We start from the raw sequence: 17,728 nt of genomic DNA on the forward strand, positions 1-17,728 counted from the left end.
AAGTTGTCAGCTGACTCACTCCTGTTAAGGGCCTGACTGAGGCAATTGATATTTGAAAACAATATCCTGTGGGCCTTGCTGGATGTTTATTCTTCTGTTCTTTCTGATTAGTCTCTCTGTGTGTCAGACATTGGAACCTGCATTCTTGACCCTCCATGGTAAGTCTCACAGAAATATGATGTGATTTTGTATTCTTGGGAAAGGGACATTCAACAATCCTTATTATAAAAGAGCTTTTACAACAGCAAGGAAGCAAGCATTCCAGTAGGGGAAAAAAAGGAAAAATAAGAAAGTAACAAAAAGGAAATATAAGTGGCCATAGCTCATGAAAAATGTTCAGATATACTAGTAATCATATAACTTTAAATAAAAACTATTATGAACTCTGATGTGGAAAGATGTCCATGATATAGTCACTGGTTACAAAAATGCAGGCTGACTATAGAGTGATTCTATTTTTGTGGACTATACATTTTAATATATGTAATAGAGATTGGTATAAATTTAGGGCAAAGTTGGTGCAAATACCCACCAAATACTTCATATAATTTTTATATGTGATGGAATTATGTGTACATTTACTTTTTTTCTATATTTTCTATATTTTCTATATATTTCCACCAATTTTTAGATGCTACTTTCCATCCTATTAGCAAATATTAGAATATTCAGGGGTGCCTGGGTGGCTCTGTGGGTTAAGCATCTGACTTCGGCTCAGGTCATAATCTCACAGTTTGTGGGTTCAAGCCCCACATCAGGCTCTGTGCTGACAGCTCAGAACCTGGAACCTGCTTTGGATTCTATATTTACCTCTCTCTCTGCCCCTCCTCGCCCCCACTCTCTCAAAAATAAATCAACATTAGGGGCGCCTGGGTGGCTCAGTCGGTTAAGCGTCCGACTTCAGCTCAGGTCACGATCTCACACTCCATGAGTTCGAGCCCCGCGTCAGGCTCTGGGCTGATGGCTCAGAGCCTGGAGCCTGCTTCCAGTTCTGTGTCTCCCTCTCTCTCTGCCCCTGTTCATGCTCTGTCTCTCTCTGTCTCAAAAATAAATAAACCTTAAAAAAAAAATTAAAAAAAAAATCAACATTAAAAAAATATTTTTTTTAAATGGGAATATTCAGTATTCATGAAATCTATCAGGGAGTGAAAACTGGTACCTTCTTGGAAGCAATTTGACAATACATATCCAAATTCTTAAAAATGACATACGCTTAAATTCATTAATTTCACTTTGAGGAATTTATCCCAAGAAACTATCTGGGAAGTAGCCATTTACCATAAATAAGGATGTTCGTTGTAAAGCTTTTGTAATACTGAAAAATTGGAAATAACACAAATGTCCAATGATAGATTTACTGAATAAATTGTGATATGGCCAGAGAAAATAACACTATAAAGCAATTTAAAATGATGATGATCTAAATGCTTAAATATTAATATGGAATGATATTCATGAAATATTAAGTGGGAAAATTATAATATCTCATTTTAATAAAAACATAGCATGGGGGCGCCTGGGTGGTGCAGTCGGTTAAGCATCCGACTTCAGCCAGGTCACGATCTCGCCGTCCGTGAGTTCGAGCCCCGCGTCGGGCTCTGGGCTGATGGCTCAGAGCCTGGAGCCTGTTTCCGATTCTGTGTCTCCCTCTCTCTCTGCCCCTCCCCCGTTCATGCTCTGTCTCTCTCTGTCCCAAAAATAAATAAACGTTGAAAACAAAAATTAAAAAAAAAAACAACATAGCATGTATAAGCATAAAAAAAGAAAAATTAACGGTTGATAACTCTGGGATGTATGATTACAGGTGATTTTATTTTCATTATATTTTTCTGTGTATTTTACTATATGCATATATTCAGTTTTTAAAATTTAGCTAACATAATTAACAATAGCTAAATAGTTAAAAAAAAGAAAATAGTACTAAGGGTTTATAATAGAAATCAACAGTCCCTGCCCCACTCTTCCTTAGCATCTAGTTACTTTTCTTAGAGGCAACCTCTTTCAACTCTTCTAGCTATATCCTCTGCTTTTTTTCCCTCCATGTTTCTGAGAAATATGCTTGCATTACTATTGCATAATTTATTAATTTTAGAGATTATTTAATTATTGTGGTTAATGAGGTTTTAGCTCTTAACCACTACATCAGCTCCCCTTCACCATAGCCTCCCCAAATCATATAAGCTGTTTTTGAGGAATCATTTTTCAGTGTTTACATTATTATGACAATGTAAATATTGTTCATTTCTAAGCCAAGTAATGAACTAAAATTTGGTTACCTTAACCATACAACCTTTTGTTTTTCTTGTATTTCAGAATTTCCTGTTTTTTATTTGCTTAGTTTTCCATGTACCTATTGCTAATTCTTTTCATACCCTCCAACAGCTTCTCAGTGAATTTTTCTGAAGAAACACATAAGATAATCTATATTCATCTTTTTTTCCTAAGACCTTGGTCTTCATGCACCAATCTGTAAGGTTGCTCTTTATAGGTCTCATGTATAGGCACTACCATAGAACATCCCTTCATAGTCATCCTGGATGTTCCCTTTGCCTCCTGTCTGTATTTCATCCCCAATTTCCTGGATCCCATTTCCTTATTTACTTCCTTCTTTTGCTGGAGCACATCCTCTATGCTCATCCTGAGAAAGGGTATAAGAGCGGTAAATTGTCTGAGATGTGAACGTATGAAAATGTGTCTACTATTTGATTGGTAGTTTGGCTGGGTATAGAATTCTAAATTGAAGCAATTTTTCTTCAGAAATTTGAAAACATGGCTTCAATGTCTTCAGGCTTCCATTGTTGTTACTGAGAAGTCTAATGTCATTTTTATTCTCAATTGTTTGTGTGCCTTCTATCTTTTTCTCTGGAAGTTTTGAAGATATTCTCTTCTTTTAGTTTCTGAAAATTTACAGTGTTATTTCTTGATATGGGTCTTTTTTTTTCACTTATTATGCTGGGCACTTAGTAGATAATCTGGAAACTTAGGTTTTTCAGGGAAATTTTATTGAATTATTTTATAATTTTCTTATCTCCATTTCCTTTGTTCTCTCCTTCTGGATTTCCTCTTAGATAAATATAGGACTCCTGGATTGATACTATACATTTCTAAGTTTCTCTGTTTTCCCTGTCTTTGGCTTTTGGTTACTCTTTTCTATAATATTTCATTGACTTCACTGATATTCTCAACTTTTTAATTGAACTTTTAAATTCTGCCTATATTATTTTTAATTTTCAAGTGTTCTCATTCTCTGCTCTCTTTTTCCAAGAAAATCCTCTTCTTGTTTCATGGATGTAATATTTTAAGGCTCTATGCTTTTTTTCCTTCTGTTTCCTGCATTGTCTCTGTTTCTTCTAGGTTTTTCTGTTTGATATTTTTTCATAATGTAGGCTTTTCTCAAATATCCATTCATGTGTAAGAAACTTTGTATGATTTGTGGGGCTCACTGAATTAACAGGTTTCAATGCATGATGATCAGGCATCAAGTTGCCAGAAGTATCATCATCTAAAGTTCTTTTCTATGGTTCTTTTTAATTCTCCAAAAAAAGGATTCTCTAGTCTCTTGCTTGGGATGTAGAGTCCTAGCTGCCAGTATTTGGGGAGCGGGGCAAAGGAAGAGGCAGAATGTCTTGTCATTCAGTAAGAAGAGTTTTAATCCTTTTATTTTTTCAATCCTGCAGTCTCTATTGGGCCTGGTCTCCCTAAGTCTGGAGGCTCTCTGGTTTGATTTCTCCAGAGAATAAGACTCTTGTCTCCAGTAAGGTGAAGAAGGAGTGCTTGTCTTAGTGGGCAAAGGGAATGGGCTGGGACCTGTGAGTAAAATTGCTCCTTATAAAAATCCATTTCCATATTTCCAGCCCTATGCTTTATCCCTGCCTTCTCCCATGCCTGCTACCTCTAATTCTTGAGCCATCTTAGGAAAACTCAGCTCATTTTTCATCAGAATCCATGAAAGCACATAGGTTTCTATTTCCTTTTCTCTGCTCAGTTACCTCTCCTCCAAACAGTTTCTATCTTCCCAACATTGTCTATATCTCTCATGTACCATCTCCTCTCTTATTCTATAGGTTTAATTGCCTTTATAGTCCTTTGCTGTAATTTATGAGAGAAGAGAAGAGATTAAGACATAGTTTCAATTCACCATATTTAACCAGAAATCTACCCTCTCTTTTATAATTTAAAAAAAGCAAGCTGCCTAGAACTAAAGACAGCATTCAGGTCTGATGTTCCTATTGTAGAATAAAACTAGACCGACATATCCCTTGATCTAAGTGGAATTTATTTTTGTTTGCAGCTGTTTTTTGTCCACTAATTTGTATTTGCCTGCCATTTAACTGAAAAGTACATATATTTCTCGCTTTCAGAGTGGTCAAGTTGGGTGTCCTGCTTACATTTTTGTGTGCCTTGCCAGTGCACTTCTGGGATAGATACTGCTGTTACTCTGTTGATTGCCGATAGATTCTTCTTGCTGACATTTTATTTATGATATTCACTTTGGTATTCACAAGAGAGATTGTACTTTTACTTTATTTGTCCTGTTTTATCAGAATTGATGTCAATGTTATACTGACTGCTCAAAAAGATTTTGGGAGCTTTCCTTTTTTATAGTCTAAAACAGCTAAAACAGCATTTGGGGAAATTTGGGGGAAAATAAACTAAGAATGGTTAAAAGTAACATGGTATCCAGGATTGGATCCTGAAACAGAAAAGGAACATTTGTGGAAAAACTGGTGAAATCTGAATAAAGTCTAGAGTTTAGTTAATATTATTGGACCAGTGTTAATTTTGACAAAGATACAATGACTCTGTCAGATGTTAACATTAGAGGAAGCTGAGTGAAGGGTATATAGGAACTCCCTATATTATCCCTGCAACCTTTTTATATATCTAAAGTTATTCCAAAATAAAAAGTTTATATTTAAAATAAAACAATTTATCAGGGTGAGGTACATCTTAAAGATTTGTAAGAACTCACCTTTGAATCTGTCTATACCAGGGACTTTTTTGTAGGGGTATCTCTTTATCAACTTTATGTTCTATGGTAATTGTCTTTAGATTTTCTGTTTCTTACAGGGTCATATTATATCATTTATATTTTCCTTGAAAACCATCTGTGTCATCAAGGTTTTAAAATGTATTTGTGTAGTGTTAACATAATCTCTTATAATTCATTTTTATTTTCTCTCTATCCATACTTATTTCCCAATGTCATGTTTCCTTTTGTGTGGTTATTTATTGGGTTGTGAAATTAATTTGGTGAATTGAGGCAATATTTTAAAAAGTGAAAATAACTAGGATAGAAAAATAGAAATATATATATACTGTTTCATGAAATTTTAATCTCCAGCATGTGTGTGTTTTCTTGGTAACCTGACAATATCTATCAAAGAACAAATACATATAACTCTTGACCTAGTAATTCAATATTTGGGAAATTATCCAGATACATAATTGCATACATGCAGAAATGATATATGTGCAACATAATTCATTGCAGTATCATTTATAAAATAGCAGAAGATTGGCAATAATCCAAATGTCTATCAAGAGAGGACTACTTTTTAAATTACAGCACATTCATACAGTATAATACTCAGGGGTTGTCAAAAAGAATGAAGAAGCATTCTATGTACTGATGTAGACAGATACCAAGGATATATATTCTAAGGAGAAGAAAGCACAGTACAGAACAAGGTTTATGATGTACTATCCTTTGTGTTAAGAGGAGGACATAGAAAATCTTTATTTGTATTTGATCATATAGGCATAAAGAAACTCTGGAAAGAAAAAGGAGTAGAGCAGTGATTATGAATGAGTGTGGGAACTGGGTGGATGAAGGAAGGATAGAAGGGAGATTTTTCGGGGCGCCTGGGTGGCTCAGTTGGTTAGGCGTCCAGCTCTTGGTTTTGGCTCAGGTCAGTATCTCACAGTTTGTGAGTTCAAGCCCTGCATCGGGGTCTGTGCTGATGGCACAGAGCCTGCTTGGGATTCTCTCTTTCCCTCTGTCTTTTCTCCTCCCCTATTCATGCTCACTCTCTATAATAAATAAGTAAACTTTTAAAAAAAGAAAATACAAAATATTGAGCAAAAGAAGTAGCAATCAGAAGAATAGCCACAATGTGATTAGAATGCTCCCACGTATGTGCAGTTCCCAGTGCAGGCAAAACTAAGCTGTGCTGTTCAGGGACGCATGCATACTTGGAGGCAGCAAGCAGTGTCATGTAGTAAGGTGTGTCTCTTACAATGGGTCACAGTCACAGTTTGAGAAACCTTATCTATTTTATTCCCTAATCCCTCTCTTTAGTTGTTTAAGATGTAGAAAGCTAATCTGTTTCCCACGACTGTGTACTCCTCAGGCAGAGGGCTGCTATAAAGTTGTCCACTCTACAGACACTGAGGACCTGTTTGTGTTAATTTCAAAGAAAAGAGAGCCCTAGTTATTTGATCAGCATGTCCTTAAATGGGCAAATACAGGAAATGTCATAGTGATTTGTCAGATCCTCTTCCAAATATTTTGGTTAGCTTCTTAAGAAAACTCTTCTTCCTTGTAGGTAAATGGAAGAGCTGGAGACCAGCTTATTGCAGACACGGAAAGCACACAGAATAGAACAAATGGTGGCAAGATGGCTACGGCGTTCCCGGGACAGCTCGGCCCGGTAAGGCTCCTGGGCCAGCAGAGATTTCTGTCTGTGAGGATCTGGCATCCCCGCGGGCAGAGTTTTCGCCAGTCTTGGCAGCACCCGGGGATCAGTCTCCAGTTTGCTTTGTTCTTACCCCATATGGTGGGGGGAAGCATAAACAGATCGGCAGTTTTGCTGGAGTGCCTTTCCGTCTGTCCCCTTCCACCTCTTCCCTTGGTGTCTCTCACCATGCACCCACAATGTACACTCACACCAAACTCATACACACATTTACAAACACTCGCACACAAATGGACTTACACACATAAACACACTTCGTACATACTCACACTCGTGCACATACTCTCTGGAATATACTCACCCACATACTCTTGAACAGACACTCACACATTTCTGTCTCTCTCTGTCTCACACACACCCCTTGTCTTAGTCCTTGATGTGAGGGTCAGGAGATCTGCTGTTTATACTCTTTCCCCGTCTTTGTTTCCAGCAGCTGTTCCTTCCTTGCAGTCCCTATTTCATTCTAAACAAAATAAAATGAAATCAAATACAGATCTGATTTGACTGCTACAAGAGAACTTAAAATATGTTCTGTTTCGACGCGTTCATTTTCCATCTCAGATTTCCCATCTGGCCCTGCCGCAGAGATGAAATATCATGTGTCAGGTGTTTCTGAGGCACACATTCTTCCAAAGGAACTGGAAACAGCTGTTGTGCTGCTGAGCAATAACCCTTGCTCAGAACCACACTGCCCTGTGGCCAAGGGCTCCGATCCTCACACACTGTGGTGAAGTAAGGCTGGTAGAATTAGCCCCGTGTCACAGGTGAAGCACCTGAGGCCCAGAGACAGACTTGTTTACGATCATCCCCACCCCGTGTTCAGAAATCTTTGATGGGTCCCTATTTCTTACAGGATACGTTTTAACATTTTTGGTTAAGCATTCAAGGCTCTCCGTGATTGACCCCTAGTACTATTCAGCTATTTGTCTTACTACTCCGTTTCATTCACATCATACTCCAGCTAAAATGAACTATTATTCATTGTTCCCCTACTATAAGCAACCCCTCTTCTCCTTTTACCCCTTAGACCGGGGCTCCTGTGCCAGATCCCTTCCTCCCAACTTCATGCATACAGAACCCACCCACAGTTCAAGGTCTGGCTGAACCATTGGGTCTTCCATGAAATGTTCCTTAGACTTAACCACTCCCATGGGACCCCATAGTATTTGATTGGTAGCATCGGCAGGGTGTTCCTCCTGATATGTTCAACTTATTTGAGCACATCTCTTTTTTTCCTTCTGGACAGTAGGCCCTATGAGCGCAGGGAAAGTAGTGGCCTCGCCTGTTCAACCCAGCAATGATTGAGTTCCAAGAGAGTGATTGCAAATGGTCAAGTAGTACTTGTGATGAATGGGGAAACTGCCAGGTACATCGCTTCCTAAAGTGAGTTCTGCAAACCCTAGTCCTATGTTATGCCGCTCCACTGAAGGTTTGGAAGTGACACAGCCCATGCTCCACTCCCACCCACTTCTTGCATTTTGCACAGTGCATTTTTGCACATTAAAGGCTCTGAGATTCCTGCAGAGAAGAGACCTGTGTAACTTTAATTTGATGTTGCCTAAATATTTGACCTTTGGTACTCTCTAATATCCTGCTTTTCTCACAGAATGTAAATAAAAGGTGACACTGACCTGTAGGAAGTTTTTTTTATCCAATGTCTTTTCTGAGATACCTTTTACATATCATAAAATTTACCCACTAGAAGTATATAGCCCAGTGATTTTTAGTATACATTTAGTATATGTACAGAATTGTGCATTCTGTGGTGCAATCACCACAATCCAATTTTAGAACGTTTTTAATACCACAGGAAGAAACCTCATACCTGTGAGCAGTCACTCCCCATTTGCCCTTCCCCCAGACCCAGGCCACCACTCCTATACTTGCTGTCTCCATGGATCTGCTTATCCAGGATATGTCACATAAATGGAATTATATAATACATGGTCTTTTGTGCCTGGCTTCTTTAACTTAGCATTATGTGGACAAGTTTCATCCATGTTATGGCATGTATCAGTATTTCATTTTTATTGTCAAGTAATATCCCAGTATGGAATATTTTCTTTGTCCATTCATCAGTTAATATACACTTGGGCTGTTTCCACTTTGGAGCTAGTATGAATAATGCTGCTATGAACGTGTGTGTAAAAGTTTTAGTTTGAACATATGTTTTCATTTCTCTTGGGTATATACTTGGGAGTGGTATAGATGAGTCACGTGGTAACTTAGTATTTAACCTTTGGAGGAACTGGAAGACTGTTTCCAAAGTGGCTATACCATTTTACATTTCCACCAGCAGTGTATGAGGGTGCCAGTGTCTCCACGTCCTCGCCAACACTTATTAATATCTTTTCCTTTTCTATTGTGGCCATCCTATAATGAGTGAAGTGGTATCTCATTGTAGTTTAAAAAAATTTTTTTTAATGTTTATTTATTTTTTATAGAGAGAGGGAGAACGTGAGCGGGGGAGGGGCAGAGAGGGAGAGGGAGACACAGAATCTGAAGCAGGCTCCAGGCTCTGAGCTGTCTACACAGAGCCTGAGATGGGGCTTGAACTCATGAACTGTGAGATCATGACCTGAGCCAAAGTCAGATGCTCAACCACCCAGGCGCCCCTGAGCAAGATTTAAAGAAACATGAAGAGCTTAATGCAACTTGGAGCCTTCTTGGTGCTGGGTTTTATCCTCAGGGCTTAAAAAGATTCCTTTCACCTTACCTTGAATTATTTTTTTTAATGTTTATTTATTTTTGAGGGCGAAAGAGAGCGGGAGAGGGGCAGAGACAGGGACAGAAGATCTAAAGCAGGCTCTGTGCTGACAGCGCTGACAGTGGAGAGGCGGACGCGGGGTTCAGACCCACAAACCATGACATCATGACCTGAGAGAAAGTCAGACGCTTAACCACCTGAGCCACCCAGGTGCCCCTCAACTCAACTTGAATCTTAATGCTAATGAACACACACATACATCTTGTAGACACATGCACACATACACACACGCACACACAGGCACACATGTACTCACATACTTGTGTGCACGTATACACGTATCGTGACATCTTTGTGTCAGAAGCCCTTCCTGTTGGTTTTACATGTTTTCCAAATTTCCCTGTTCATTGCAACCATACAACTATTTCCTAATTATAGGGATGGCCTTACTTGGCCTTTCTCATATTCCTAGTGATGTAAAAAGACCATTCCAGACAACCAGTTTTGTTTTTTTTTTTTTTTTTTTGACAACCAGTTTTTTATAGCTTCTTGACCCTAGGCAAAAGTGGGGAGGTCTGAGAACAGGCTGGAAGGTTCCTGCACTGCACCTTCAGAGTTGTCATTATCTTCTGAATCTCTTTTTCAACGTAATAATGGAATAACTACTTCTCTCAACTGTAGGCCTTCACCCTATAGCACTATACTTCCAGTGTCTACATTGCATGGTCCCTAGAAACTGCCGTTAAGTATAGTCCTATGATTACACTACACGCTACATTTCTGTCTGGTACAGACTGCTCCCTCTATTTCAGCTTTCTTTGAATACACTTTAGATGAAAAATCCACCTTATAACAGACTTTAGCTTTTAAAATCATTCAAGCTGAACACATAATGCAGTGTTTAAACATAGATTCAAAATAGTTTCTCCACATCCTGCTGGACTCAAGGGTGAGTTCTTTGTTGTTACAGCATAGAAGTAAAATATATTTTCTGATGTAACAGAGAGCAGATAAAAAGCCAGAGAATATCAGAAGCATAATCTATTTCCATGTGGTATTTTTTCCTTTTCAGCATTGATCAATTCAGCATGAACTAATGACCCATAAAATATAGAATTTGTCTACTCTAGACTACTTTCATGATAAATGTAACATGTTTTTTTTTTTTTTCTAGTCCTACCATAGGCCAAATCCAGCTATCTGGCAGGAATTCCATTGTGGAGCCACAGGTCTTATGCTGTTCCAGTGTAAAATCGTAGAAATGATCTCAGATTTATGGTTCGAAGCCATTACAGAGGAACCAGACATAAGTTTTTGAATTATCAGTGCTCAGTTTGATATTTATAAGATGCTTCAGAGGAGGAAATTTTGCTGCAGAGATCATTTCCTTCAGCTCCCTGTCAAATATTAAACATTCTTTGTGAGGAGAGGCCATGGTTTGGTCATGTTCTCAAGCAATCCCTTTCCAAACAAAAGCTGAAATGTGGCCTGTGGGGGAAAATGTCAAATCCAGACTTTGGGCCAAAGCCACTGACACTGTGCAGGGATAAGTCAACACAGTGGGGCCTTGTTTGTCTACCATTGTAGAAGAACGTACCCTTCCAAATGGAAAAATCAGATAACTGAAGACTACGTATTTGAAAAGCATAAGTTGGATTCTATTTTAACCATGTGGTAAGGTTTATTTTATCTTTTATTCTCCATATGTCAATTAGCCTTACTATATGCCTAGCATTGGGTTTCATACATGGGTCAAAAAAGACATGTTTTTTGCCACAAAAATCATAGTCTAGAGAGGACAAGAGCCTTCACGTCATTGCAAATATGTATATTTCAAAAAAAAAAAGGAGTACATGTTCTGTGGGTGTGTTCAACAGAAGGAGATATTTATGCCAAAATCAGAAGATAGAGTAGGGGTTGAACTTCTTTGGTAAATTTCTGGAGAGCGTATGCTCTCAGGGGTTATCGGGGTGAGGGAGGGAGGATTCTAGGTAAAGGGAAGAGCTTGTGTAAAAGCCAGTTAATTTGAAGAACTCCAAGGAGAGTAGTTTGACTAGAACAAAAATATCAAGAGAATGAAAGGCTTGGTTGTAGACACTGGAGGGGTGGGCAGGAGCTGTATTAAACCACATCAAGGATTTCGGATTGGTCCATTCAGTCAGGGGAGACATCCGAGCAGGGTTGTATTTATAAAATCAGTCTGGGTACTGGATGGAGAGTCATTCAGGAGAGACAAAAGTGAAAAGTAGAGAGACCAGTTTGGAGACTCTTGGAGAAATCTGTCTGCAGGACAGGTAATGGGGGCCTAAGATGGAATGCTAGTTGTGGAGATAGAAATGGACGTCTTTCGAGATCTTTAGGTGTTGTGACCGATCAGATAATAGGGATGAGAGCAGGGTAAAGTCAAGGATGCTTCCCAGGAGTCCTCATGATACCATTTATTGAGCTCTGGGACATGGAGAAGATGAGTCCTAATTAATCATAGGGCAGAGCTGTATATCCAATTAAGCAAACAAAGGAAAATGACAAATATTGAACTCTGTTACTTACATTCAAGTGGTCTGCTGTTTATTAATGGTTATACGTACATTTTCACCTTTTGCCAGTCATTTGAGTTACTGTTTTGTATCCTGCTTTCTGTGTACAATATTTTGCTCATGTATTTACCCAATAAGTAAATCTTGCTGCAGAAAAATGATCTTCACTCAGCACTGTGAGAAATACAGAGGTGGGTAAAAAGTGGTTCCTACGTTCAGAGAATTTACAGACTATTTGGGGTAATAATATAAGGAATCAGATAGCTATCAATGCAACTTGAGGTGCCATAAGAGAGGGCCAGAGTTTTGAGATGAGAGAATTTATGTCTAGAATAATCTGAGTTCTCCCTTAGGAAGGGGGTCTGAACTACAGTTTAGAGGATGCTCTGAAAGGGTATTTTCTAAGCTGTGTTTCCATGTATGCCTAAAGTTCTTAGGCTTGTGATACTTAGGCTTGTCTTGGAGTAATTCTTCACTGTGCTCAGTTTATCTATCTTCTGTTGATTTAGTTTGAGTTTTTCCACTCTTCTAAATGAAGCTGTGATAAATATTTTTGAATATTTAAGAGGCTGGGTGTTTTGAGCTCATACTCTATTCTGGGACTTTACCAGGCCTAGGGAACACAGAGATAAATACCCTTGTCTTTTAGGAACTCATAGTCTAGTACAAATAATGTTTTATTTTTTGTTTGGGGTGATTACTTTGAGGAATGGCAGTCAGAATGGTAACAGAAGGTCAAAGAAAATGATCAGATTTTAAATTCATATTACAGTGTCCCTGATTATTTTCTAGAGAAATTGAATATCCAATTTATATGGTCAGCCTTAAATCCCAGGGGTTTATTATTTTTATTTACATTTGGTTCTTTACTTGACATGTAATAGTACTCTGTAGCCCTTTTGACTGTACTTCTTTGATTAATAAAGTACATTCTCTATGTTATTTACCAATTTTATTTCTTCATGTACAAGTTGTCGATGTACTTAGTTTTAGCATGTGAAGTCTGGGTATTTACTGCATGTGTTTATACCCATTCTTCATATGTTTGTATTGCAGCCTTCCCCCACCTCCCGCCCAGAATTTTATTTTTTTTTAAGCTGATTCACCTTATTTTCAACAGCTTTATTGAGATATAATTTGTGTACTCTACAATTCACCCACTTAAAGCATACAACTCATTGGTTTTTAATACATCCACAGAAATGTACAACCGTCACTGCAATCCATTTGGGAAGATTTTTATCACCCGAAAAAGAAACTCCATACATATTAGTAGTTGCTTCCCATTTCCTTCCAGAATTCTCCTGCTTTCAGCCCTAGGCAACTACTACTTTGTCTCTAAAGATTTGCCTATTCTGAATATATCATGTAAGTGGAGTCACGTGGTATGTGTTTGTTTGTTTTTGTGGCTGGCTCCTTTGACTTAGCATAATGTGTTCAAAGTACATCCATATTTCAGCATGTATTCATATTTTGTTGCTAAATAATATTGTGCTGGGGAATATTTTCTTTGTTATTTCATCAGGTGATGTACATTTGGACTGTTTCCACTTTGGGGCTATTAGGAATATTGTTGCTATGAGTATTTGTATGCGAGTTTGTACGGACATATGTTTTCATTTCTCTTAGGGTTATATGTAGGAGTGGCCTTGGTGGGTCTTATGATGTTCAATGTTTAGTCTTTTGAGGAACTGCCAGATGATATCAAGGCTCCATTTTCTCCACATCTTTGTCAACACTTGACCTGTCTTTTTGGTTATGGCCATCCTAGTGGGTATAAAAAGTGGTATCTCCTTGAGGTTTTGATTTGCGTTTCCATAATTGCTAATGATGTTAAGCATCTTTTCACATACTTACCCATTGTTGGTATATCTTTGGAGAATGTCCATGTAAATTGTTCATCCGCTTTTCATTATTTTTCTTTTTTGTTTGCCTTTATAAGAATTCTTTATTCTAGCTGCAAGGTTCTTATCAAATATATGATTTGCAAATCTTTTCTCCCACAGTGTGGGTTTTTTCACTTTCTTAATTGGGCCCTTTGAAACACAAAAGTTTTTAATTTTGATGAAGTTCAGTTTATCTGCATATTCATTGTCCCTTATACTTTTGGTATCCTATCCAGGTCACAAAGATTTACTCCTATATTTTCTCCTAAGAGTGACACAGTTTTAGCTCTTATATTTAGGTCTTATGATCCAGTGTGAGTCAATTTTTGTTTATATGAGGGAGAAATTACAAGCTTTTATGGCTTAAAGTTTTCCTTGTGTTTTCCTATTTTGTTATCCAATTTTTAAAATGTATTTGTATTTATGTGTGACTGAGGGCCTGGATATTGCATTTGATTTAAATATAAAGACTGACAATTCAGTTATTGGAAAATTTTAAGTATGTTTGGACTGATATGCTCTCTAAATATGAAATACACACTGGATTTTGAAGGCTTAATCTGAAAAAGAATGCAAAATATGTCATCGATTTTGTTGTTGTTGTTGGTTACATGTTGAAGTGATAGCATTTTGGATATATTGGGTTAAATAAAAAATATGTCAAACTTCGTTTTACCTGTTTTTTTCCACCATTTCTCATGAGGCTGTTAGAAACCTTACGTTTTACATATGCGACTTGCATTATATCCCACTTGGCCAGCACTGTACTGGGAGCTATACTACAGAGCCTTTGAAGAAGGGGGCCCCGATTTGGAACCCCCTTCCCAGTTGTGTGATTTTAAGTAAAAGTCTCTTAAAGGAAGATTCAGTCTCCTTATCCATAAAATAGGGATGATAATTACACCCACCACACAGGTTTGTTGGGAAGGTTAGGTGAGTGAGCTATGAAAATGTTGGATCACTCCCGGGTACTTGCTTAATAAATATTATTAATGATTATCACCATTGCTGTTACTGCTACTTGTACCGTCACCAATTTATCAAGTTTTTTTTTTTAATTCTGGAAGAATTTTTGACTGATATATTAAATCTATATTTTTGTTTAGAACTTAATATTTTTATTTTTTGTTAAATTTTTTTAATGTTTATTTTTGAGAGAGAGACAGAGCATGAGTGGGGGAGGGGCAGAGAGCGAGGGAGACACAGAACCCGAAGCAGGCTCCAGGCTCTGAGCTGTCAGCACAGAGCCTGCCCTACACGGAGCTCAAACCCACAAACTGTGAGATCATGACCTGAGCTGAAGTCAGACGCTTAACTGATAGAGCCTTACAGGAGCCCCAGTATTTTTATTTTTTAATATTTAGCCTTCCCAACCAGGAATCCAGCATAACTTTAGCCCAATCCTTGTGTCTTCCTTCAATACGTCAGCTGATTAAGAATACCTAGCACCTAGGGGCGCCTGGCTGGCTCAATTGGTGGAGCATGCGACTCTTGATCTTGGGGTTGTGGGCTTGAGCCCCACGTTGGGTCATAGAAATTACTTAAAAATAAAATCTTTAAAAAATAAAAGAATGCCTAACACCGAATATACATTCAGCTAATCTGTGTTAATGAGTTATTGAGTGCTTTTTGAGGCTGTGTTTTTTTATCCTGCAACTCCACTCACCTTACTTTTTTAGCACCAGCAGTTCCCTTTGTTGATCATTTTGTAGGTATTATCATCTGTTCAAAAACAAGTGGTGCCTTGCATTTCCTGTGCTTATGATGCTTCTAACTGTTTTTCCTTCTCTGATAATGATCACACGCATTTTTCCCCCCCGCAGCATTTAATGGGAGTAGTGTCTAGGGTATCCTTCCTGTTGCTTTTTTAAAAGCACATAAATGTTGATTTTTGGCTCTCAGTATAGTATATTATTATTTGGAAAGGCCCTTTCATAGCTTTAAAGGTTTTTTGTTGTTTTTTTTTTAATCGGGAATAACTGTGGGCTTTATTCACTATACATTTATTCACTATACATTTCCAGTTTTCTGTTTCTTCCCTGTCGTTAGGTCTGTCTGCTGGCACTTCTCAGTGTTACCCATGTGCTTGCCTAGAAGAAATCCCCTCTTTGCTTCTAAGCTGTGGGGGGTCAGGTCATCATCTGTTCAGACAGCCTGAATCAGCTCAAAGCTGGGGTCTGAGGAGCTCCTTGGTGGATAAGGTGCATGAGGCTTTGTACTTGGGGTTGTCACATGCATTTTGGTACCCTGAAGCCATTTTGTTATATTTCCTGATCCTTGTTGAAGTTTGAGATCATTATAAATGACAGGTGATTTTCAGATAAGGGACGTCCTGTTGCATTAGACAGAGTTTCTGACAGTGTTTGGTAAATGGAGGAGAATAAATGATAGGGCTTAGCTACAGAGCCCCGGGGGGACTGTTACTCCTCCACATTTCTGTTGTTTATTAATAATAATAAGCACCTCATCCCGTCACCATTTGACCTTCCTCAGAAAGGACCACTGACTCTCAAAGGGGAAAAAATCATTTGCCACAGACATAGGAGAAATAGCTTGTGACTTGGTTTGTGGTTTTGAGAGAGACAAAGCACAGCTTTCAACTTACCTGCTTTTAGACGTATAGAAAACATACATGTTTTTAAAGATTACTGTAGAGGGAGTCTGAAGACCAGCTGGCATTTCCTCCTGGAATCCTCACAGTTTACAAATTTGAAAGGGAAGTGAAATTCATCTCAAAGCTAAAAAGGAAACAAAATCACCAAAGAAACAATCCATCTATGCAGTTAGCATCAGACATCCAGACTGAACGGCTCCTCGATCCTGTTCACGGTCGCTGTTTTTCCTCTTCTGTACCTCTGCTGAAGCACTGCCTCCTTCCTGGAATGCCTGTCCATGCATCCAGGCATCCACCCACGCAGCAGCGGCCATTGAACATCTTCTGTGTGCTGGGATCTGGGCTGCGTACACATACCCTCAACATCTCTCAAGGTGCAGCTCCAATGCCCCCTCTTGTGGGTAGCGAATGCTTTCCTGATCCCCTCCTCCGCAAAGTTAAAACTGCTCTCCCCTTCTCTGAGTGCCCATAGCATGTCATGACTTCTCTTTTAGAGGCTGCTGCTGTTCCACTGGGTGTTTTTATCCCCTGGTGTTTGTGCCTGATCTCTGTCACGAGGAGAGTTGGGGTGTGCTCAGCTTTGCATCTTCCTCTTCCAGGATGCCTAGGGCTGTCCCAGTTTGTGACCACCACCTAGAATCCACCCCCTCTTTTTTTTTTTTTTTTTTTTTAATTGTAAAACTCTTTCTCTTCCAGGGCTAAAGTTGCTGTAGCCGATGGGCCTCCCGGGATCTCAATCCAGACCCTCACCCCTATGAAACACACAGTAAAAATAGACAAAGACGCCCTCCTCCAGGACTATGGATTCCACATTTCCGAGAGCCTACCCCTCACAGTCGTGGCTGTCACAGCAGGTAGGGGCTGACTGGGAAACAAGAAAGGAGTTTGACTTCTGGGGGTGGGGGGGGGGGGAGAAGTAGTCCTGGATCTCGTCCCATCTCTCTGTCCTAGAATGTAATTTCGAAAATGCTACCCCAGGAAGTTAGAAAGGGCACATCTAATTCTGACCTAATTCTGTCTAGAGCCTTGTAACTTCCTTTGGTGTGGGGAGGGAGGAAGCCGCAAGTGCACTTGCTGATCTGAACCCCAGGCTCCTGGTGGCCTCAGCCAGGGTTTTGCCCACCCGTGGCTCCCTGGCCAGTTTCAGGGCAGTGACAGTATTTGGATCCTCTGGCTCTTCTCTCTGAAACCCTGCATGCTCCAAGCTGGGGAGAGTTTCTGGCCAGAGAGTAATAGAAATTATTGATTTGTTTTCACTGAGTCTTTGTAAAATATAGGCTGTATCA

At 38.9% G+C, this 17,728-nt stretch overlaps 1 protein-coding gene across 9 annotated transcripts in view; it reads left to right on the top strand.

The window, feature by feature from the left end:
- The window catches only part of FRMPD1 (FERM and PDZ domain containing 1), a 143,576-nt gene that overhangs the window by 88,210 nt on the left and 37,638 nt on the right, over positions 1-17,728 (top strand). For 8 of the 9 annotated variants that reach the window (XM_045469100.1, XM_045469097.1, XM_045469096.1 and 5 more), the window contains 2 exons: positions 6,549-6,653; positions 17,139-17,296. In XM_045469100.1, the coding sequence (XP_045325056.1) occupies positions 6,553-6,653; positions 17,139-17,296 (259 nt within the window). In that variant the 5' untranslated portion in view covers positions 6,549-6,552. Of the gene's footprint in view, positions 1-6,548; positions 6,654-10,579; positions 11,080-13,142; positions 13,311-17,138; positions 17,297-17,728 lie in introns of those variants that run through there. The other variant, XM_045469102.1, reaches the window with a different exon arrangement.

The sequence above is a fragment of the Leopardus geoffroyi genome, chromosome D4 (assembly GCF_018350155.1).
Source record: "Leopardus geoffroyi isolate Oge1 chromosome D4, O.geoffroyi_Oge1_pat1.0, whole genome shotgun sequence".
In the NCBI taxonomy this organism is placed as follows: Eukaryota; Metazoa; Chordata; class Mammalia; order Carnivora; family Felidae; genus Leopardus; species Leopardus geoffroyi.